Below are 25,584 nucleotides of genomic sequence, written 5' to 3'. Positions count from 1 at the left end.
TACTTTGGACTTCTACAATGTCACTTAAACATGTATAGTATAAAGTATTCTGCTATTCAAACTTATCCAAATTTAAGTTGTGTGATATAACACAAAGATTTTCTGTTCAAGGATGCTTAACCTCACACCTTCAACATATACTGTAAGACCAAGCTTTCTCTTCATTTTGTGTTTTATGCAGTATATACCCACTATACAGTATATACAATATATGCCCAGGAACCATACCGTTTTTGCAGTGTTCCTGTCAGGCTTGAACTCTACGGAGTGAGCTAGTGTTTCCATGGTTGCTGGCCACACCTCTCACCAGTTCCAGTTGCCATGGAAAATGTTGCAATGTTTTGACAGGAAACTTGTATCACCTGTGGGCAATTACACCATGTTCACCACAGGTGATACAGAAATTTAAGTTATGCTCTCAGAATTCTTGGGGCTCTTGGAGTCTGTTCTCTAGCATGTGCTCTGAATCCCATCTTTCTAGCTTTGCATTTCCTTTGTCCCTGACCTCAACTCTTGGATTTCCCCATCGCTCTTGTTATGGAATTGGCTTGTTTCTGGACCTTGTCTAGGATTCCCTTTGGGCTTCCCTACAGTGTCTTCCTGATTTCAACCTTCACTAGTTTGGATAAAGATCCTGCCTGTGTGCCTAGCCTGCTACCACTTCACACTGCCTGTAGCTTCCATGTTTTCCTGTCTCTTGCCCAGCACACAGATTCACCTTACAGTATGTCTCACAGATCCACTGCCTAGTTCCACAGAAGAATAAGACAGTTCCACAGATGAATGATGCTTGCTCAGGATGAGAAGTCACCTGAGCAGATAAATAGGCAAATGGATGACCTCATGAAGGTTCACAGACACAATAAGCACATCCTATGCTATGCTTGTATTCATTACTGATGTTGTTTATTCAAAGAACCCTTTGCTAAGACCTCAACTTTTCCATGCTGACTACATTGTAAAGTCCTATTCCCTTACAAATGACCCTGTAAGTTTAATTCTAATTGTTTCATAACCATACATGTAATGAAACTAGGACTTACGTATTGGTCTTTAATTACTTGGTTTCCTTTCTCAACCTTTTAATGGATGGGTGCTACAGCACATTAGTGATTTCTAATCAATGGGGACCCTTGTCTTGAGAAGCTGTTAGAACATTTCTACTAACAGCCTCTATGAATTACATTTTCCATTTCTTTAAGCACAATTAGCCCTACAGACATAATCTGGCCCTACTGATTTTTAAGGGCTTATAGAACATGTAAAACGTCTGACTTTTCTACACTCATACAGTATGATTTAATACAGAATTTTGTGTTTTCACAGCTGGGAATGTGTTGCTTTATTTCTTTGTAAACACCTGAGTAAAATATTAATTTAATACTGTACATCAGCCATTTTCCATTCATTATCTAAAGCTTTTCCATGTTAACCTTTGAAACACTTGAGTTAATTCTTTACTGTTCTTTTGCTGTTTTAATGCTGCAAAAATACAACAATTATTTCAGCTGCTATTACAATACGTTTGTTTCTTGTTTTCTATTCTCGATTTATGTCACCTTCTACTGATGTTGCTTTGATGATTTGAGGTGCATACTGTAGCTACAACAATGTTCATCTTTGATGCTACAAATGGTTTCACATACAGTAACTTGCAGATGGTGTCTGGCAGCCATCTGTGTTGTGTAAATAAGCTTTCAGATCTACTATATAGTGCATCAGCAAATTCACAGCTTCTACCAAAAAGTGTATCAAAGTGACATTTGCAAAATTTGTCACAGATGCATTGCAGCCTACAATTTCATAGCGACTGGTGCTGATGATACAAGTCTTGTACAGTGACTGTGTAGCCCAGAGAGCATGTTTTGTATTTCCTTCTCAGATGTGTTCAATAGCAATTCAAAGACCATCTTCCCCCAAGAGTAACTTTCAGGACAAATATAGTATGGCTCTCCAAAATGAGCAACACTAACTTTTTTAGATGCAGCTCATTAGAAGCAAAAGACTATCAACCCTGCATTTTGTGTGACAGTCATTAAAACACAAAGTGAGTAATTACGTGATGAACCTAATTATATTATAATTTGAACTTCCTCAAAAAGCATTTTATCCTTTTTGAACAGGACCATATGTTTTTTAATGTTGTAGAATGATTCGCTCAATTACTTCACATGATATTGTGTGTTATTTTGCACACATTTGTGTATCAGCTGCACTGTTTTTGAGCTTTCTTGAAATTTAGTCAGACTGTTGACTCAAGCTATCAACCTTTTTTAGCTCCTTCCGTTAACAGGTCATGATAAACCAGGACCTTTGTCTAGATATTGTTGGCAAAAATATCAATGATCATTATGGTTGCATCCTAATCATCACACCCCTATGAAACGAGAGGCTTCCTCTATTGGAAACTCACCTGAAGTGCTGCTTCAGCCCCAGCCAGCGCAGGCTTGGCTGCCTCCAGTTTGGTCTCTGCCACAGCTTTGTCTGCTTCAATTTCATCCACAATGGCCTGGGCCTTGTCCTTCACCTTCTGCACCTGCATTTTGACCTGCTCTGCTGCCTGGGCTTTGACTGTCACCTCTTGCAGGACCCCATCTGCTTTCTTAGAAGCCACTTCTAGGTCCTTTTCCTTCACAGCCAACTCCTTCGACAATTGACTGACTGACACTTCTGCTTCCATCAGCTTTGCAAGGCCTAATGCGAGAAAACGTGCTCACAATCTGAATTTCAATTAAGCAATTAAGCAATTAAGAAGCAATTAAGACCAACCACATTTGACTATTTTACCAGCAAAGGTATTAACTCTGTGTTAGTATAGTTCATTGTTGACTTACTGCTACAGTATCATTGCTGTCAGACAGTAGGTTAGATAGTTATTGCTTTCTGCTCTCCACATGCAAAAGAAATTAGGGTTATAGAGAAAATTCAAGAAAGGCATTATCCCACCTGTTTTCATGCGGTCGGCAAGCATTCCAACATGGGCGATCTTCTCAGTGTAGATGATCTTATAGCCTTCTATGAAGGATAAGTAGGACTTGGGAGTGACATAGGTCTGTCGGCGGAAACGCTCAAAGTATTCTACACATTTCTCCGCTACCAGGTCCTGGAAGCTGCCCATGGAGCTCACTACACTCTGTTTCACCTCTGCAGAGCATTCAATCTTATAGGAGGCCAGAAAGTGCTGGGCCACAGCCACAAGAGCATCACGGGGCCAGCGCTGGAACCAGTCCATTGTGCAGCCAGAGATGAGGCCAGGGAACTTGAGCGCCCTCGTGCGGAATTTCTCCCCCACGGGCGAGAAGCAGAGGACCACATGCAAGTTGCTACGCACACGGGACAGAAAGTAGTCATAGAGGTTCTCGGCAGTGGGAGGCCGCCTGGGATATTCTTTCTTCATAACAGGAATGAGGTCCTGAGTGATTTCATCCACCTCATCTCGTGCAAAGAGGTTGGATACCTCGCCAGATGCTAGCACATTGTTCATGTACTCCAGGAAGGATTCGTCTTTGATCTCATTGTCCGTGAAGATGAAGGTGATGCCTTTCCCCTTCTGTCCAGCTGTTCGGTACAGGTGTTTCAGGTCGTCCATTAAGTTACTTGTGTTGTACGTCCTTCAGACATAGGAAAACAAGACAAAGGGGGTTCCTTTAAGAATTACCAGAAATAATTTATTGCATTCTGTAGATGCTGTGCTGTGGGAATGTTTTAAGCTTTTGGACAAAATCCGGGATATGGCTGTAGGCAATGTCTGTTATTACTCTAGGATATGGTACAATCCGTACCCTCTGCTACTTTCCCTGTTTAAAAACAAAGAGTGAAAAACTACATTTCACAGTTGGCTTCAGAAGGGATGAGTTATTTGAGCATAAGTGATGACAACTAAAACCTGTGCTCAGGTTAAATAAAGATGGGACAAATTAGAGCTAGGTTTGTTTTTTTCTTTTTTTTTACTTAGGTGGGTTGTCACAGTTTGGATCATCAAGTAAGAAAAGATGGTGTAGTGAAAGGTAAAGACAACATACTGTACCCATAAATACCCATGAATCCATAATCAGAACAAGTAAAAAAATTAAAAACCCGCTTCTTCCCATCTATCTCTTTTGCTTCAAATTAAGCACGGCTCAGCAAATAGTTTTGAAAATCACATGATTATTAATAGTAAAAATAATAATAACACATCTAAAATGATTAAATCATACTGTATGTGCTCCATGATTCCTAGATACTGTATGACTTTTATGGTGCATGATAGTCAAATTATATCACAATGTTTTACATTTGCATAATGACAGACATCAAAGACATAAAGACATTAATGAGTGAATATACTGTACAGTCACAAACAAAACTTTTATGGAGTCTTTGTGCAATACCTGCCTTTTGAAATTCGCTGACTTAAAGGAATAATTCAATCATCATTTAAAGATATTTTTGTGTAAAACCAACTAAATAACAAGTAAATTCTTTCAATTCTTTAATCAATTGTAATCAATTCTTTAGGGTTTTTTAAAATTATTTTCAGGTAGAACCAAAAACCTTACAGGTCTACATGTTAATAATAATAATAACAATTGCTTAACAGGTAATACTTAAAATAGTGTGCTATCAATATCGATTATTTTTCACATAAATCTATCAAATGTTTTATGTGCATATTAATTTTAATTTGGGATACACCTCAACATTCAGCCTCGCATGTCGGGAGGTCTTTCTCCCTGACAAAGCAACCACAGTTATCTTTGCGTACCAGATGTTTTCATTTACCTTGTCAGAGTTATTTGGAAGATTTCATATCCAGCAATAAAGGAAGCCAATCGAGTTAAGCTCTGCTTTCCTGACCCTCCCACTCCCACCAGCAAAGCATTCCCCTGTGGGGTGCAGATGATTCGAGAGATCTTCACCAGATGTATCATGGCGTCCTGCCAAAACAAACACAATGGCTGACTGTAGGCTGAGCCAGTAAATCGCTGCAGACTGCCCAGGTATACCTTCAGATTTCTTTTTCAAAGTAGTGGGTTGTCTCACTATACCAAATGTACTGTGCAAGCCATGACCATTGAAAATGTTACTTTGCTCTTAAATGTGAATTAGTTTCACATGTAAACTTTTAAAACGATTTATTGCATTATATACAAAACGTCTCACAAACCAGAAATGTCAATTTCTGTTGTCATAAGAATGAATCTCACGATAATAAATAGATTACAATTAGTATAGACAAAGGTACAGAATATAATTTAATATTTTACATCCTTTCTGGATTTTTATCTGCATTCATTTCTCTCATTACATACTGTACAGTATGTTTGGTCATTCAGCAACTGCACCCATGACATTATTCTCACATAATAATGCAAACAAGGTTCCAGCAAATATAGACAGCTGCATGTCTATAAATGCATCGAATATAACATTGTAGGTGAAAAAAGTCTTCTACATAGTTTTAAATGTACATAAATCATTGTGCACAACTCTCAATAAAAAATACAAATAACTCTTGAAACTGTCAATGACTTTTCACTTAAAACATGCATTATAATGATGCATTTTATCTGGAAAAATTATATTTGTCATTTTTTCCTATTACCATTTTAAAGGCATGATTGATAGTGGGAAAATGATCTTTATCATTTTTTCCTATTACCATTTTAAAGGCATGATTGATAATTTGGATTAACTTCCCTATATTAAAAGAACAAAAGCACCAAACAGCTAGAGGCAGATCAACACTAGTATTCGTATAACATGAAGTCTTTAATATTATGAATAGCCTCCTTCAGAAGCCAATATTTATTCTGCAAGATTTAGTCTGTCACTACTGACATCCACACAAAATTGTGTAACAAAGCAGAACTGTTGCATTTTGATTTCTTAAAGACAGTGCCAATCACGCTCTGTCTCTGGAAGGCATCATAAATTCCCAAGATATATATATATTTAAATGCTGGAAAAGAATCCATAAAGGATTTCTTCAGTAATTTATATCCCAGTTTCATTTCAAATTCTTAATGACAATATTACATTATGCACAGAAACTCTAATTGAATAGCTTCCAAATATTACAATAATAGCTTTTGTGACTGCAGCGTGAATGATATCTAAAGTAAGATTGACCTAATCTGTTCAGGTTTTGCAGATTTGTTATATGCAGTAGGTAAAAAAATCAAACAATTTCTGTTAGTCATAAAAAAAATTACTTAAGGTCAGCCAATTTCTCACAAAAGTTTAAATGTCAAATTGTACATAGTAGACAGTTAAAAAATGAATTCATTTAGTTTCAGAACTTACCAATAGATAGAAAATAATTATAAGATAAGGAGAAAATGTTAAAATTGGAGTGTATGTACTGTAATTAGCGGAGTACCACAGGGCTCTGTTTTAGGTCCACTATTATTCTGATTTAAACCAATGATCCTGAGTCTGGTCTAGTGAGAAATCTAGTCAAGTTAGAAGAAGACTTTTTATATGAATAAGTGTTTCTGTTAAAATGGAGATGATAGTAATAATTGTGATAATAATATGTAGAGTCATTTAATGAATACCAGTGTACTAGCGATACATCTGCTTGCAGCTGATTTTCAATTTGATTCATAGGCAGTGCATTAACTCATAACAAGTGAAATGTAACCAGAATGTAGAAGGTTTTCATAAAGTTTTTTTATACAGTATGTGTGTGACAAATAATTAATAGCAATGGTGAAGCTTATTCTTAGCAAACACATTAGTAGTCCTGTGATTATTTGAGTGCTTTCTTTGCAAAAAATATGCAAAAATATTTATTTCCTTGACACTGCCAGGTAGCCAAGGTAAATATGTATAATATATTTTCTTCCCCAGACAGAAATTTGAAAACCAGAAAGGGGTACACTCAGAACTTATAATTTGCCTAGAGAAGTCTGCTTATGGTGATTAATTATATTTTTTAATATAATTTCCAAACCCATATTATCACCTTCACAGCATTCCATAAAAATAAGAAAAAAAAAACAACAAATGTTGTGTCAACATACATTTGGCACAGATCTTGAGCCAGAATATTTTTCTATGTGTGAACATTTTCTACTGTGGGCATCAGCTTGATTCAATCAAATTACAAGCACTTTCACAATTGTGGATTAATGGAGCCCTTTTAACTGGTGTTCTTCATTATACTTCTTTGGTGAAGATGGGTTATTTATCTCTGTGGCTGACTTGAGGAATGATTACTTTTCCATTTCAAAATTAAAAATGATTTCCTCTACCCAGGTGCTTCCAATGACAAAGTAAACTCTAGCATATCGGGGAAACATCTCTAAGGTGCTTCCTTTGGCTTTTGAGTTTGATATTAAAAAGGGTTCCATAGAGCTACTTATTTCTTCAGTTGTCTTTATTACCTTTCAAGCAATTTTGACCCTCTTACGTTTGACAATTGCATGTAAAAAAGAGTGCCAGAAAACCATGTGGTGATTACCTAACTCTTGCTGTGAAGAATTTGGTCTTTAGGAATAATGCCACAAAGACACTTCAGCAAATCTTTATGATAAATAGCCAGCCTATTGAGGGGACTTGATTTCGGCACAGCACACTCTACCACTGAACATTAAGTTTAAATAAACGTCAAACTGCTGCTGCGAACATTAATGTTTTTCATTTTTTTTATCAGAAATGAGCTACTGTAATGCCTTCAGCCAGTCAAGTACTGTAGTTGTCAATGGACCTTTCCTGTGTAAACTCTTCCCAGGCATGACTATTGTAAATATATGGATTGTAATTTATGCTCTGCCTCAAAATAATATGGCATATAGAGAAAAACAAGTAAACAAAATGAAAGACTGTTACCTTGAAGAACACTAAATCCATTGCATTCCCCCGAACAGCCTCATTATACTGCTGAATGAACATCTCCAGGCGCTCACACAGAGCCTCAAAAGAAGGGATGGGTTCATAGATCTTTGGAGCCTCCAGGTCTGCATCTTCAGGCTCATCCCCTGTAGCCTCAGGGGCATCTCTCAAGAAGTCAACAAAATAGGCTTCTTTGGGTGTCTTCTCCATGAGAGGTGCTCCATGGTCCTCAATGGCTATCTACACAACAGAAACATGCATTACATTTTTACTCAAACAGATCTGATGGTTGGCAATGGAGCAAAATTAATTCTATATACTGTATCTGAAGCTGTAACTACTTTCAGCATTCGTATCTACCGAGCTAGGGTTGGGGTTAGAGAAACACTGAAACCAGATGTTGATAAATAAAATAAAAGACTTTCTTGTCCAAGTAGAATTAATGTTTTAATAGAAGCTTTTAGTTACTTTGACATTTTTATTTTTTAGTGACATTAGTTATTAGACTATGCACTACTGCACAAAACCCTTTATCACAATTTTCTAATTGTTTTCATAAAGACATTGAAACTGACTTAATTTGGCCATTTGGAAGAAGTTAATGAGCTTCTTTACATTAAAACTTTGGTAAACATTTTAACAGTAACCCTAGGTAGACCCTATTATACTACTCTGATGACTGCATTGATCTTCATTCATAATTTCAGGAAATAACAAAAAATTGCTCTTTTTCTTAAATAGTTCATTTCTTTACTGTTTTGTTTTCAGCCACATTCCTTGAATTAATATACTGTATACTGTATCACAATACAAAACAACTTTGTTCTTTGTATGTGTAGTGTGTAGTGTGAATATGTGTAGTGTATAGTATAGTCCATGTACTTGTATGTACAGTATAGTACATTTATAGTATTTTGCAGAATGCTCTGTTAAAGCTGTCAAGCTCACTCAATCAAAACAGGCACACTGAGTGAAGGAAACACAGCACAGAACTACTATGCGAAAGTTAGCCAAAATTCTGTTCCTTACACAGTCATAAATTTAAAAAATCCAGATTCATTTTCTGTTAATGTGATACCTCCCTGACTGTGGGAGAACAGCTTAATAGTGTCATATATCAAACAGCTTTTTTTCTGACACACATTTCAAAGTTATGAGGGACCTGAAGGTCCACTTGACTTTAATTTGGATTCTTTAAGATTTTTACTGCTGGCTGCATCAAAGACCTTGATCTTGAAGACTTTGTAATATACCTGAGTGTATTTGGGTTTTTTTTTATTGAGCTCTTGGGCATTTTCTTCAGTCCCCAAGGCAAAAGTTTCATGAAGACACAATCGTAACCATCTGTCACTCAAGTCTGACAGCACATTTGGCAACATTTACTTTTTCAGATATCTGTAACTTGACACAATAGCAGGGGAACCATTAGTTTCTAATGCTAGAAATTACTATGTATGGGCAGGAAGTGACTGATGATCTTATTCACAAGATGGATGTTTGTCTTGTTGCTCCACATAAAATAAAGGAGAACAAAAAGGTCTCAAAAAACATCAAAATATCCTCCTCCATAGGTCAGTATGCAATAGAATCTCAAGATCAAATATTCCCACATGGGATGTGAACAAAATGTATCTGATATTTCATCATGCTGCCTACGGTTCCTTAAGGAAAAAAAACAAAACTGAAAACATGAGAGTAGTATAAAAATTAGGGTCTATCTAAAGTTAGGGTTAAAATGGCTACCAAAGATTTTATAAAAAGAATAGTTTTTGTACAAGATGATTTTTGTATGTGACATTCATTACTAAAAGCACATTGTCCTACAAAATTAAAAACAGACACATCACATTTTATCCTTGAAAGTATAACAGAATTTTATTTATTTATGTTTAATTTTGTGCACAAAATGAATTTTAATCATGTAGTGTGTCAAATATATTTTAAAGTCAACATTGCATCTTTTCTATGCATACTCCATTTATGACGGAAATACACATTTTGTGACATGAAAATCAATTAACTGTATATTTCTTGGCAAAACAAATTATTAATTCATTTTAAACTAATTACTAATTATTGTACATTTCTACATGGCTCACTTGTAGCTATGGCACCTTATAGATTTGTTAAACATTTCAATATGTCTTCTATCAATAATGCAGTTTCATTTGCTTGAAATTGCAGCTTTTCTTGCTTTTTCTTGCCCTTAGATTTGTTAATAAAGATGTAATAAATTTTTGTCTAAGACTCATACAAAAAAAATTAAATTTTAAACCATTTCAGAATAGATCCAAACTTTCAGGCAAGTATAGAATATTGGAATAATTACATTTTTGTCAATAAAGTAAGAAATCAAAAATAAAAATGGGGCAACCAAGTCTAAAAAAGTAGAGATACATAATCGAGGCATGCATACAGTAGACACAGCACTTACCTTGTCCATGGTTTGCTCAAACCATTCTTTGTCCTTCGGGTTGGTGAACCTATCCGCAATAACACGAGTGCACTCATGTTGGAATAGAGCAACCAGTATCTCTTCTTTCTGGCAGACCTCAGAGGTGACTGCAAGGATGCCCTGCCAGATCCTGCTCAGATCTCGGAGGTTGAAGATGTAGTGGAATTTAGCAGGCGTTGGCAGCATCTAAAGCACAGAAAAATACAGTCTTCAGGATAATGCCTTAATACCTTTATAAGACTGTTACAGTATATGCATGCTACGTATAGAAATAAGTTCTCATTTCTATTTGAAAATTGTTTAGATAAATTGAGTACATTTTTATAAAGATGAGAGATTGGTGATCTACGTAGACAGGAGATATATAATGGTCTGAATTTTAATACTTACTGAAACATGTTTACATGTTGAAGGAATGTTACATGTTTTGAAACACTCCACATTTACTTATACAGTAAATACACAGTTTGTCGCTGTATGAGCTAGCGGTCTTGACATTTTGAAATGGGACTTTATATCTAGTTCTACACAATCTAAACCAGAATGATATAAGGAAAAAGCTGATTTGTTTGTAAATAAAGTAGATTTGAAAAGAAAATGGGAAGATTCTCAGTTGCAGGCATTTTAGCTGCTTTGCTACAGCAACCCCATATCAGTTCAGGTGCAAAATAATAGTTTGAATGATAACAAAATTACTGTAATCGTCACTGTCTGTAATTAACGTTGCTTAACTGGACTTCAGATTAAATTCATCTACCTCTGTAAATTTCCTAAGAATTCATGCCACAAGACACACAGTGATATGACAAACTGACCATGAAGATGGAAGTGCTTTTGAAAGAAATCAGAAATAAATTGGTACAGATGCACAGATGAGGAGAAATTTAACTACTTCTTCGGTTTTAGTGAAGCTCATCATACCAACAAGATACTATCTAGATTAGCCAAGTACTGTAGGAAAAAAAAACTGGGAAGCTTATTTAGGATTGACAGGAAAATGGATGGTCCAAAGTACAGGCAAATCCCAAAGAAACACCTGCTTGAATCAACCAAAAATTTGAAACTTGGTTGAAAATGACCTGATGCACAAGGGCAAAGCAAAACTAAACTGGTCAGACAAGAGGAAAGTGAATGTTCTTGAGCTGCCAAGTCAAAGTTACAACTTGAATCTGATAGAAAATGTATAGCGAGACTAGATGATTGCAGTCGATCAACTATCCCCCAGGAACTTGTCAGAACTGAAAAAAATTGCCAGGAAGAATGGATACAATTACACCATCCCACTGTGCAATGTGCTATTCATAAATACTGACAGCAGTAATTGCAGCAAAAGATGCTTCCACGAAATACTGGCTTAGGTGGCTAAATGCTTATACAGTACTATTAGTAAATTTATTTTTGTATAAAATCTTTGCTGGTTTTATTGACATTCAATCTCAATCATATATTTTAATGTTCATTTTGATCATTACATTTTTTAACAAAGAAGTTCATTGGGAAAAATATAATTGTGCAATAATACAGTATGAAATGTAATCTTGGCAGGGATGGAGTACGTTTGCAAGAATTTACAAAACAATTACTTTTGCATACACATTTTTAAAGTGAAGATTTTTAATACCAATGTGAGTGCACAAACTAAACACTTTAATGAGTGAAAATGTAAACGCCAGCAAAAAACACAAAGAAAAACTGAAAACTAAATTATGTTGATCACATAAGTATTAACCTCCTATGATATCACAAGCCCAAATTAGTTCAGGTGCACAATATTACTGTAATATACTGTATACTGTACAGTATATATTTTACTTTGGCAAAAGAATATCTACTGTGTATGCATACTGTATTTCCATTAATTTCTATTACTGTTATTACCTGGTATAAAAAGGTACTTCAGTCCAAGGTTAAGTGCTAAACCCACAATTCAAAATAGGAAATAAAACATGAAATGAATTTCACTATATTGAGTCCAATTTATTTTGTCACATTTTTTAACTGCCTGAGGGTGGTGTTGGCAATACCCTTGACACAGAAGTGTAGCTTTGCCTTCTGCAGAAAGTACTCTGTGATTCAGGAGCTTCTTTAGGGTCCCTCTTATAGTTGTGTGAGGAGGTTATTTTGTAAGAGGCTAAAGAATTTAATATACTGTACATTTATCTTCTCTACTTTTTGTAAACTAATTAAATTTTCCTTTGAGAACATTTTAAACCTCAAAATAAGAGTAAATTCAAAGTGGCGTAAGTAACTATTTGAAGGTACGTATATAATAAAAATGAGATATGTAATTTAACTTTTCACAAACTGGCCATGATGGTGATTTTATGGTGAATCTAATCCTCCATGCTATAGAACTGCTTAACTGCTTAACTATGAGGAGAGTGGTAGTTTTTATTTTTTTCACTGATGACCCACTTGAGTGGGTATTAGCAATCTACAGTGATGAAAAGAAATGATGTAACATTTTACCGATACACACATACAGTATAGCATACAGTAGCATAAGAGAAATAAAGAATCAATTAAAGTGAATGACAAAATGCTAATAAGGAACTAACTTCAGTAACTATTTTCGGCCAGGTTATCAAAGCATATCAGTAGTTTCAATATCACCCAAATGTTTGGTCTCTGTGTCACTCAAATTACATAAGAAAAGGGATACTTTTACTTTCTGGCACTGTTAAAACAAATGGAAAAAAAGCATAAATGTAACTTTTAAAACTTAATTAAAACTGTATAACAAACAGAAAAAAGAACAAAGAACTTTTCATATTGTAACGAATTTGAATTAAGCGGTGTGAGTCTCCACCTTGGCTAAGCATCCAGGCTTTTTGGCAACCAATTCCCTGCCTACACCCTCTGGGTTACTTATATGATGTGAGAAGAGTAAGTTGATATAATGGCTAGACCATAATTAATATACAGCACATACTTCCACTGAATTTCACTTAATATACATTGTTTGCACATGTATCTAATATTTCATGATTTTACATGTACAGTTTTTTACAGTACATCTATTTACATCTGTTATTGTATTTCTTGATTTAAGCACCGGTATTCTGGGTAGCTGAGATGCCATTTTATTGAAGTTTTAACTTTGGTGTTGAATGTTATAATTTGATGTAAACTTTTATGTTGACCTTATTAAAAAAGTAACAATGCTACAAACAACGGTTACAAATCAGTCACTGATTCTGGTCTGAGAGCACACAAACTGGTGTAGGACCAAACTACAAGTGGCTTTAGCTCGGACATGATTTCCTCCCTGCGCTTTCTGTGTTACCTTAGTTTTGGTAGCCTGCCACACCCTACGAGTAGTGGGCACCAGAGACCCGGCCAGAGTGCAGACATCAGCAGGGAAGCCCCTCTGCTCACAGAAGTAGCCCTCAGCCACAGTGCGGAAGATCTTGTCGATGGAGGAGTTGGAGGGCAGCGTGCAGTTGTAGACGGTGAACTGTCGTTTCAGACGCTGGGGGATGTCATTCCGCCCCCCTCCAGGGTGAATCATGGCCGCTGCAAACTGGATGTCGACCACATTGGTGAACTCTCCGGGCTTGTCCAGGTTGTAGAAGCCCCTTTGTTCCATCAGCTGACGGACTATTTCATTAGTGATCTGTCAAAAGACCAGACAATATGAGCTCCACCTTGACTGTCAAACATGATAGACAAGGGGAAGTATACAAACAGGCACTGCACTACATCAAAATTATTCTTTATGTCTAACCTTCATTGTGAAGGTTCTTCATTATGTAGGGTCTGAAGGTTATACGGTATATCCATTTACTGTTAAGCCTGGTGAGTTCACTAGGGGGAGCAGAGGTCACAGGGTGGGACAAGTGATTGCTCTCTCTGGATGGGATCCCAGTCCATTAGAGGACAGTGGAGAGGGGATCAATTTAAAACGCCTAATAAATCCTAGCTAGTCTTTCTCTGGGAAATGGGAGGACACCAGGGCATCTATCAAACGAAAAATGGGGAGAACACAATATGGGAGAATGTACAGTATATTTGAATGGGTCTTTACAAGTTGCTCCCCTTTTCTCCCACCTCCACAACACATGCGGTATGGATTTGATTAGCTATTCTCAATTGCATCAGGAATTTGTTCCCAGTGCAACCAGTACTGTTCATGTGACTGCAGAGGTAGAAAAACAGGTGAGCTCAAATAATAATAATAATACTAATAATAATAATAATAATAATAATTGCTTACACTTATATAGACCGCAGGGTGAGCGTAAATGGTTGAATTATCTCTTCTTGTTGTTGGCTTTCTGATGTTAAATATGCAAACACCACAGTGATAAAGACTGAGGTTGAAACTGAACCCTGAACCCTGGAGCTATTCGGCAGCAGTACTAAGTACCATATCACAGAGAAGTCTGACATCTTGCATTCATTTTGTAAATAATCACACACTGCTTTCTTCTACCTTGTTCTCCTTTGAAGAAAATAGCATTTTATATTTCATTTTTCCAACTGCTTCCCTGAAAGTGAAAACCTGCCCAAACAGCTGGATACCACATTAACAACTGTGTTGCAGCTTCATATGGTATCTGTCAATGTTAAAAGCCTTTTCTTGGTAAAAAAAAAATGCCTCTACCATTCTATTCACTACTGCTTGACTGTTCTATTAAAAATGTTCTAACAGGGTTAGATGGCATAAGGAATCTATATGATTTAAACCCCTTTTCCTCATGAATTTTTAGTTTAAATCCACCTGTACCATGTTCCAAGTGTTTTAGTTTTTGGTCTTAACTTAGAGCATCATGGATCTTACTGTAGGTAGCACATCATTCTTCATTATACAAAGGAGAGTGAACTATTTTCACAGTGCTTACAGATGCCCATGCCAGTGAGACTAATGATAAGTCATGTTTCAAAATAGTATTTGTAAGATATTATCTGATTGCATCAGTGTGAGAGGTGCATAAGAACAAGCAGATGTTATTACGAATTAAGGGGGGAAATAAAAAGGAAAGAAGAAAGAAATGTTTAAAAAATGCTTTTAGCACATGCCTTACATATAGCTTCTCCAGAGAGGCGTGCATATAAAAAACTGCATTTGTTTGCTAAATAAAATGTTTAGTTCTGTCACATCAAAACAATAAAGCAGACAAGTTGCGCTGAGCACATCTCCAAGAGTTTTTTTTTTGTGAGATAAATTAAAAAATTAAAAATAAAATAAAAACAAATCACTATACTTAATGCATCTGCAGGGTAAAAAAATGCTGACAACATTTAAAAAAACGGATGATAAGCAGGATAAACAGGTCTGTGAATTTTAAGGTCCTGAAATGTTAGGGCTCCAGAGATATATCTAGTGTTTACTAAGTTAACTTTTTGTTTTTGTTTCTAAAATAGCCTCCTGAGAAAAGATAACTACCAAAATGGGGGCATAACCTTTCAGTAGCACAGCTGTCTGTATTAGATCTGGAATTGCTTCAAGAAATTTTACATTTATGTCTACATTTCCTAGTCTCTCAACAGACTTTGCACCAGAGCCACAATAAATAAAATTAAATAGCTTCTGGGCATTTGCTTTTCTTTTTTCTATGCAGGAACAAAAATTATGAGTAGGCTGTAGATTATGAGTAGGCTATTTCAATCAACTAATTTTAACTATTTTAGAATAAATCTACAAAAAATAAATGAAATAATACAATTATTTTGATATGTTCATTATATTTCTTTGAATTACACTTCTTAATTATTTATCCTTCACATCTTTAAATCGTACTTGATAAACTCAATTTCCTTGTGCATCCTAATAATGAAGTGAAAAGAGCAATCTTGTTAAGATCAAGTATTTTATCAAAACCAGATTAAATGAAAATGACTGATTTTGGTAATTATGGATTTTGGACATTTGTACATGCTAGCACACAAATAATGTTATACTGTTTAGTATATGAGGTGTACTGTTATGAGAAAAATCTTTGTTCTGATCCATATGAATCCATATTTTTGGTTGAAATAATGGATTTGTCAGAGAAACTGGCTGAAATAATTCAAACATGCCATTCAAACACGGCATTAGAAATACTGAATGTCCTAAGTACAGAGACACTAAAGAATCAATCATGGCTTAAGGGAATGCCCTACACCGACAAGCTTTAGAAACTGAACCTACAGTACTGTATTTAGTCTTGGACAGAGAAGATTACAAGTATTAAACATCCTCACAAGGCATTAACAAACTCAACCCAGCAGATTTCTTCAGAACACTGAAACACGAAACCGAGGCCACAAGTGGCAACGTATTGTGGAACTTAATGTGGAAGTGCATTTAAAACTGAGAATAGGAAGCACTTTTTCACCCAAAGGACAGTGGAAATATGGAACAAGCTGCCCAGCCATGTTGTTGAAGCAGATTTCCTGGTTTCATTCAAGAAACAGCTGGAAGAGATAATTGAATCTTTTGGCTACTAACTCACAAAAGAGGCCTATGGGCCAAATGGCCTCCTCTTGTTAGAAATCTTTCTTATGTTATCAACAGTCAGTCACTCAGGAAGCAAAGAATAACAGAGTTCAGCAATGGCTATTATTGGTGTGGCTTGCTAAGACTTCCATATCTGCCCCATTGACCTTATCTGACACCAGTGCAGACTTGACCATTTTAATAGGGACCCATGAGCACAAAAGAAAAAGAAACTAGATTGGATTTAAACCTGCATAGCCTGTAGGCTACTATTTGATATACTTTGCAGGGTACTGAAGTCTGGAACTGCTCATGTATTTTATTTGTAATTAGTTTTGAGATTTTAGATTATTTCTTCAGTAACAATAAAACAGATTGATTCCTTTCCGACAGAATATTGAGGCAAATGTTGTGACACATCACAAGGTATCACATCACAAGGTATCTCCTTTAGATATTTGCTGCTCCAGTAATCAGTTCCTTTTTTACTTTATTGTTCCCAATGGTGGTGTAACAGGAATGCAATGTAATTGTGTGCATGGCACTTTTTTTCTTCTGTTTTATTTTTATAAAAGAAACTGATTAAAACTTTGCTGGTAAAAAACAAGAGTATATCTAAGGTTTAGCTTTAGCCTCAAGCAGTCATCTTGTTGCATGCTTTTGTGGCCCACTCAAGGTTGTTAATAACGGTGTGTATTTCCAGAGGATTAGGAAGTAAGCATAACTAAATATACGAAGAAGCTTCTGTTGTTTAGCCTCGGAATAGTTTTGGATGACAATCAAATTTTGATCCATGCAGACCTTTTCTACAGTAAGGAGTATGCATTAAATTCAAAGCGAATAAATGAATTTCAATTAAGGCCATAAAAAATAAATACAGTATGAGCAATAGCTTCTTTGAATCATAAACCTGAAATTGAACAATAAATCAGGTTTCATGCAACTTGTATTGTTCAGAAAAGACCAAAAGTGCCCATGTCTAAATGTGGGTGCCAGTTCTTTTATTAGTTCAGGAATCTTGACATTTTTCACCTATAATTGTTAGTCAAAAGTAGTCAACAGTAGACCTCAGCACCTACCTGGTCTCCCCATTCATTTATCACTGGCATGTTGATGTCATCAATGAAGACCGTCATCCTTTTGCCTGCTGGGGGACCATAAGTGGTGCCCATCCTCTTATCAATGTAACTCTCAATGCTCTTTTGGAACATGTTGGGTAAGGTGGCAGAAGAGAAGTTCAGGCTTTTGGTCATATGGATTTCAGGGTCATATTTGCTTGTGTAACCCTAGAATGAAATGCACAAACATGATTGAAGACAATACTAGTAGCATAGACCAAATATGTAATTTTCTATTATTATAAATAATTAGGATTTTACAAAATTGAACTCATTTAACATTTTATGGAGTTTCAGGTTTGCCACAGTTTTCACACACCTGTAGAATAAGGGTTTGTAGTGCTAACTGTTCTCAAGAGTATACTTCAGAAACGCTGCATCTACAGTATACTAACCTTCACCATAACAGTTTTTGCCGTTCCTTGCTCGCCAATGAGCAGCACAGCTTTGCCTTGTTTCATTATGGTCTGCATGAGGAAGTCTGTTCTTACATTGTCCACATTGGGGACCAGGATAGAAGCATACTCAGGAACTGAATCTTTTGGATATATGTATTCAGGCACCTATAAACACGATTACATACATGGAATCAAAAATTAGATAACAAAGATAGAGATTTGTTCACTTATATTCTTAAAACAAACATGATTGAAGACAATGCTGGTGTTTTCTGACAGCAGTAACAATATGCAGCATTTATCCAACATCTAAAGCTGTGGGCTATCAATGCATTGTGATTTTTAATACTTGTGATTTTTTTTTATTGCTACAATGTTCTTTGCTTCCAATGTGATATGAAAAGATATTTAATGCACATTTTGCACATGTACCTTTTTTGACCAATGTTCCCATTCTCCACTCTCATTCACAACAAACTCAAAAATAGTCTCTTCGCCCTGTGTCACAGGAAGTTCCAAGGTTGCAGAGTAGGTGCGAAGAAAACTCTCCATTTTTGTCCTGTCTTCCAGCTCCAGAAGGGCTCCAATTGACCACATAACGGCAAAAACAAAGAGCCTTGCCACATGCTCTTGGCTGGTTTGCTTCTCCTCAGTGACTGGCAAAAGACCCTGCAATTATCAGGCCATCATCATTAGCAGCTAACAATTTCCTGCTATAAAGTGTTGATCTGAAAACTAGAAGAAAGCTTTGGCCTAATCCTGAAAATGTAAAGTGGGACAATCATAACATGTATAATACGACTAGCACTGAAGAATTTTCATATCAAGTGTCTATTTTAATTTTTTTAAATGTTGATTTAATGCCATTTATTAAATGGTTATAGACATCGGTAGGCAAAAAAAAGCTTCGGAGAAAAGACCCATGTGTTCAAATGTGCAAGGTTTGAAATCAGTGAAGATGCCCTGCAGTAAATTCTGGAATTAAAGACAGAACAACATATATAAACACTTGTATTTAGAATACATTGTCAAGACACTATTAGCTTTGATTCACCTATAACCAAACATCCTGATCACTTTCCCTACAATTTACTTACTTGTAACAGGTCGATGGCTTGCTTGATGTACATGCATTCTAGGATTTGCATTTTTGGAGACACAGCAGTGAAAACAAAATTTATTAGGTCCTGCAACAAGAAAAACACACTTTTAGATTTCCGTTATTTTGATTCATCCTAAAACTGTATTATGTCATGAAAACCATGAATGCTTTTATTATGGGGTTTTGAGTGCAGCTACAAAGTATTTTTAATAATAGCCATTCCCTTCTGCCACCTAGGGTCAATTAAATACATTGATGTGGATCTCTATATCTGGAAGGAATAAAACAATTAGGACAATTGGCTGACAGGTGTCTCTTCTTAGTTAATTAGACACCCATAAAAGAACTGTGAGCATCTTATCAACCCTGTCTTGCTTATACTTTTGTGTCTGGAGTCCCTAGTCCAAAGTCAAAATGAATACCAAAAGCTTGTAATTCAGCGTGTTTCAAAGTACAAAGATGAGCCAGGAGAGTTTTAGAACAAAAATGATTGGACAGATGATACGAGTTAAACCTTTACCAGGTTTATTACTTATTAAATGAATGAGCTGAATGTTCCCCATCCACATTTGTATTTTTTAATCAGGTAACAAAATACATACAAATACAGAAATGATAAAAGCTGTTAGTATTTTGAAAAGAAAAAAAAACAATCTGAAAAAATTGTCATGCTTTAAGCATTCAGTCTCTTCCTTTGGTAGAAACAGTGACAAAATAAATGTTTAGAAATGTATAAGAATCTAACACTTTATTAGGGAGTGCATTATTCTTTAAATTACTATTTAACTCTATTACAGTAGAATTTTGCCAATAAGTGTTTGGACCATATAATTACAGAGTTCCTTGGATGTTAGTATTCTGAAGAGCCAGTAGGTAATGAATGGCCAGTTAAGATTTAGGCCATTAATTTTTCGACAAGTGACAAAGCTTCAGACATGAATTAAAACAGAAATAAGAAAGACTGAAGACGTTTTTCCTCAATGAAATTGCAGTGCACTGACGTGCATGTCTCAGGTAAAATGGCGCTTTGTGTTAGAGAGGTTTCTGACCTGGAAGACGCTGCTGAAGCAGTTCCACAAGACTTCAGACTGCAGCGGTGGGAGCTTCTGCAGCCAGGCTTTCAGAATAGGCCTCCAGTCCAGCACGGAGGAGCTCATGAACACCATGCCATTGCGCGAGACCGTGGCGGGGGACGCATTGTCAATATTGTGAGGCTCAAACACTATTTTGCAGTTTGGTGCCATAGGGATGCGGTCTCCATTGGCCAGGGTAAGAGTCTTGTTGTCATCAAGTACTGAATTCAGATTTTCAATCCAAATGGCATCTACTGGGCCATCCAGTACTATCCATATGTGCTCTCCCTGAGAAAACACAAATGATTTGCTTTAAACTTTTTACTCCCCATTAGAAAAGAATATTCGTCATTTGATTAGAATCATTAAATAAAGGAAGAAACTGTTGATTTGTATAATGATGTTGTAACAGATCTCTCCCTGAGTTGGTAGCTTTTAAAGGTAATTTGCACAACATTTGTCCCTATAGAAGTGTCTAGTCAGTAACCCGAACACAACGATGTGCAGTAGTCATCCAAGCCAAATGTAGGCCCCTGCTTTTTCCCATTAGACAATTCACACCAGGTTGAACTCATTTGGCCAGTCCGCTAAATAATGTCTTCTTTTTTACCAGTGTCTGACCAAGGATGTTACTAAGAATGCAGATGATTGTTATCATGTTAACCTGAATTTGTTTTTCATTTGTTTTTCTTTCTTTTAAAAGGAACTACTACCTTTTTTATATTTCGTAGTTAGAAAGAATTGGCACTGATAAGTGCATTTCAAACCACAATGAAAGTAAGATGTACAAAGTAACATCCAATTTACATCACAGAATAGATTAAATTTTCAAGTACTGTACTGTATATGCAGCACCATATTGCTGTCATTATCTGCGACAAAACAAAAAAAATGAGGCAACAAAACAAAACTCGAAGCGGCCCTATAATATTGTAATCAAGCAAGCTTGTGAATAGAGCTCTTTTAATCCATTAGAAATATTGTTCTCTACTTCAAGACAGATTTGCGGAGAAATACTAATTACTTGTTAACTCTGCATGCAGATCACATTGGAACATTTCTGAGGTGAAATGTTTACTGCAGAACCTGCACTTATTCAGTCATACATCACATTATGTATCATAATGTCATCACAGTGACATATCTGTGACAACATGGTGACTAAACAGTACTTTCACAAAGTTCACAATTTTGTGTAAAATTTCAAATTTGTAAAAGTTTTCGATGTCCTCAATTCATTTATTTTGTTATCAAGATTTAATGAGAAATTGGGACTCCAGTTCCCACCCAGAGATTTACTTGACTCTCTCTCTGAAAGAATTGCGAGGGTCTAATCAGACACCCTCTTGTTATTGTGTATGGCTTTTATACAAGAGGCTGTGCACAGCTGCAGCAAATTCCCCCAAATCCCTCATGCAAATGAAGTATGAGGAATATGTCATCGCTGCCCCCTGGTGGCTCCACCCTTTTTCCACCTCCTAAACCTGGTTGCCCTGTTACTAATGTTTTTTAAGCATTTCCATACTCCACATGCTCTAAACAGTTCTTTTTCACAATGGGGGAAAAAAACATGGAATATGCAGTTGTTGCATTACCTGAATTCACAAACAACAATTAATTAATAATAAGATGCAACATTCCACATTAATGTGTTTAAAGATTAACGATGAAGACCCAACTTCAATCACAAGTGTCAAGCTTGTAACAAAAACAAATCCTCTAACCTTTTTGGCCTTTAGAGTTTTCCTCCACAAAGTGGAGAACACACCATCTGTCCAGTCATTGGTCGCAACATCCAGTGTCCCAAACATCTGAGAGGCTGTGATGGCTTTGGGGTTCATCCTCATCTCCTTATGAGGGTCCCCGCAGTCAGTCATTGCTTTCATAAGGGTGAGAATACATTTCGACTTTCCTGCTCCACTGGGGCCCAGAGTCATCATACCTGCAAGGAAGGCAGGTGACTTCCAATTAATCTATCTATCCATTTATCCATCTCTTGCCTTGCTGACAGACATACCATGCCCTTTATGCAGAAATATCAAAGCACACATACAACTAAAATATGTTACCAAAAGCAATATGAACAAAATGTTGATCAAATATTCACATAAAAAGTCACATGCCAATCACAGTGAAATTAAAACATGTGATTGGCTAGCATGCTGTTCAGACCAAGAGTAATAATTGTTTCAGAACTCCTGTATAAAAGCTCACTGCCAATGAATGAAATACTGTACATCCTCTTTACGGTCATTAGACATGCCTTTTGGCATACCTGACGCAGTACCTGGAGCACCTGATAATGTTTGATGAAACTGACTCTGGCAGTCAATATATTGTGGTATACGTGCACTATGGCAAAGAAAAAATAATTATTTTAATTTCCAGAAATATATTTCAAACATTATGAGTTCAACAGTATGTATACAATTAAAATAATTTATAAGTAGGTATCACTTTGAAACTAGAGACCGATGTGTCAGATCTTTGTGTGGATATATCCACTCTGTACTGTACATATAATTCAGTACAGTTTGATTGCCTTAAATGCTGTCTTTCTGGAAAATCTGCTGGCATAGCAGAATTCTTCAGTATCTGTGAGGTTCTGTATGTTTTCTGGGCTAGGAGATTCTTGAGAAACAGGGCTTGAGTACTGCTTGAAACCTAAGCAGAATGCAATGCTGTTGTAATGACTCATTCATTTAATTATTTTTTTTCTGATCTAATCCAGGTGGATGCTGCACATTGGCGGTGGTGGAGGGGAGTCCCCATTACCTGTAAAGCACTTTGAGTGGAGTGTCCAGAAAAGCGCTATATAAGTGTAAGCAATTATTATTATTATTATTATAACCAGGATACAGACTCTGATCCCCATGATCCAGCTGTGAGTGTCCCAGTAAAAAACTAAAATTAGAATCTAACCATGACAACTACTGTACTTGCCTTCAGTACTTCAGTGGTATACTTACACTGGTGTATTGTCTTTGTTTTATACTTGAAGAAATGTTGAAGATTATTTGTTTCTTTTAAATGTTCAATGTTTACTTCTTTTAAATTTGAATTTCAAGACATGCAACATGCACATGCTGTTTTTGAGACAAGCTTTCAGGAAATTAATCAATTTCAAGATAGTAAATTTAACAGTTGTCCAATATGAACAACTAAAGGTCAATTCTACTGTATGTTCAAATGTAAAGGAGTTAATGTTATTCTCCAGGGATGGAGATAGTTAAGCTACTCCTTCACATACCCTACAAACAAAACATGTTTCTTTCTCCTCATAATAGCAATGGTTAATTTAATGATTAATTTACATATCATACTGTTGAATATGTAGAATTACTGTAAACAATACTAATAAGATCAGAACATACAGTAGTATATATACAGTAGGTGGACCAATAGGACTGAAATTGCCTTTCTGTATTCTAGGGGTGAGCTTTTCGAAATTTACACAGACATTTCTCATTGGACTACCTCTTGCTTTCTCAACCCTAATGGAAACAAAATTTAAATTTAGTCTGTGAATTTCACAGACTATGACTTGAAATATATATTATCTATATTGAGGGCATTCTTTGGTACTTCCTTGAATCATTGTTGGTCTGTACGGTATTTGTGTTAATTACAGGGAATATTCAGATACCAAGGGCTCAGATAGATGTCCTGGTATTTGCATCCCTTCAAATCAGAGGTCTTATCCTTTTAAACTGCAGGCCCATTGCCCAGACTATTGGATAAGAGTATGTAATACACTTTCACAGCCACAGAAAAATCCAATTTACATTACAGGTCTTAACATACTGTACAAATCCTGTGCCTTTCTTACTCTGCTTTGACCAACAGAAGTTCTAATGTCTCCCTGATTTCCCATTGCTCTCATTAAGGAACTCACTAAGGACAGTTGTCCTCCATTTGTCCTTCATTATTCAAAGCTGTTAACATAAGGCTCTTATTGTGATAACCATAATCACATAATCAAAGGGACGATAAGCAATGTATTCCTAAATTAATTGATGTTCATCTTTTTACCACAAAATAATCTTTCTTACAGTTTTATTCTTCTGAAGTAATGTCAGCTGACAGATTTGCATACACATATCTTTTTTGTTCATATCCTGCATCTCTTGATAAATAAAATCAGTTTACAGATTATTTCCCCTTCTGCATGTGCCATCTAATTAAATTCCATTTTCAAAACTGATTGTGATTTTAATGTTTTTGCATATAATGCGAAAGCACTGCAAACACATTTAAACTAGAATTGAGATGAAGTTTTAATCAGTCTCAGGGCCAGAGGTTCAGAAGCATCATCCCTTGGTACATGATTTAACTTAGCATGCCAGTCTGAAATGGAGCTGTTCTGGAAAGTCTGCACAGTGGGAATAAGACTCTACTTAAAAGTGAAACACTGTCTGTTTTTATTGACAGTTTAGATTTTCCATCTTGATGATGAGCATATTTTAACATTTATAAACGTATTTTACAATTAAAATGAAGACCACACATTGTCTTGTGTTATAAGTCTGGAATTTTCTCAGCAGGCTTATGTATTAAGGACTCACAGTTGTCTGCAGTTTGGCTGTGATGCTGTGTAGAATCCCTTTCTGCAATTTTTAATTTGATTAAATTAAATTTTGTCAGATACTTATTTTCTTAACACATTATGCACCACACTATGTAATTGATTCCTGTTACAAAACTACTGTACCTACAATTCCATCATACTTCATCCACCTAAAATTTATAACTGGTAACTAGTGACTATTATAGTGAAGTCAATTAACATTACATGTAAAATATTAGCAAGTGTTATTATGTATTATAAAATGCAGCTATTTTAGGTTTTGCATACTAAATTCAATACTTTAATAGATGAAAAAGCATACATACATGATTTAAGGTGCTGTTAATTTTCCAGCAAACACTTTGTTGTCTCTCCAAGCATTACTATAAGCTCAGAAGAAGACATCACATACTGTTCTTGAGAAATGTCTGTCTCATGGAGAGCAAGTTGGGGTATGCGAAAATACAAATTCCTAATACAAGAAATTGTATATGGCCAATAAAGTGATCTCTCAAAATTTGCTAGAATTGACTCGCATTGCTAACAAATCCACATTATACTCTTCTAGCCCTTCAGAATTGTTTGAACTAAGGTGTTCTTGTTATCCTCAAAGATCAGAAAGAAGA

The 25,584-nt window shown here is 35.9% G+C and overlaps 1 protein-coding gene across 1 annotated transcript in view; it reads right to left on the bottom strand.

Annotated features, from left to right (window-relative positions):
• The window catches only part of dnah5l (dynein, axonemal, heavy chain 5 like), a 148,322-nt gene that overhangs the window by 63,459 nt on the left and 59,279 nt on the right, over positions 1–25,584 (bottom strand). Inside the window, exons 46-57 of the mRNA XM_088919183.1 lie at positions 22,116–22,333; positions 20,368–20,679; positions 19,314–19,403; positions 18,649–18,885; positions 18,214–18,381; positions 17,780–17,986; positions 13,563–13,892; positions 10,256–10,462; positions 7,819–8,061; positions 4,765–4,919; positions 2,947–3,611; positions 2,414–2,694 (exon numbers count right to left, since the gene is read on the bottom strand). Of these exons, the coding sequence (XP_088775309.1) occupies positions 2,414–2,694; positions 2,947–3,611; positions 4,765–4,919; positions 7,819–8,061; positions 10,256–10,462; positions 13,563–13,892; positions 17,780–17,986; positions 18,214–18,381; positions 18,649–18,885; positions 19,314–19,403; positions 20,368–20,679; positions 22,116–22,333 (3,113 nt within the window). The remainder of the gene's footprint in view (positions 1–2,413; positions 2,695–2,946; positions 3,612–4,764; positions 4,920–7,818; positions 8,062–10,255; positions 10,463–13,562; positions 13,893–17,779; positions 17,987–18,213; positions 18,382–18,648; positions 18,886–19,313; positions 19,404–20,367; positions 20,680–22,115; positions 22,334–25,584) is intronic.

Source organism: Atractosteus spatula, chromosome 6 (genome assembly GCF_055471065.1).
Source record: "Atractosteus spatula isolate fAtrSpa1 chromosome 6, fAtrSpa1.hap1, whole genome shotgun sequence".
In the NCBI taxonomy this organism is placed as follows: domain Eukaryota; kingdom Metazoa; phylum Chordata; class Actinopteri; order Semionotiformes; family Lepisosteidae; genus Atractosteus; species Atractosteus spatula.
This window is presented reverse-complemented; position numbering and strand designations above follow the sequence as displayed.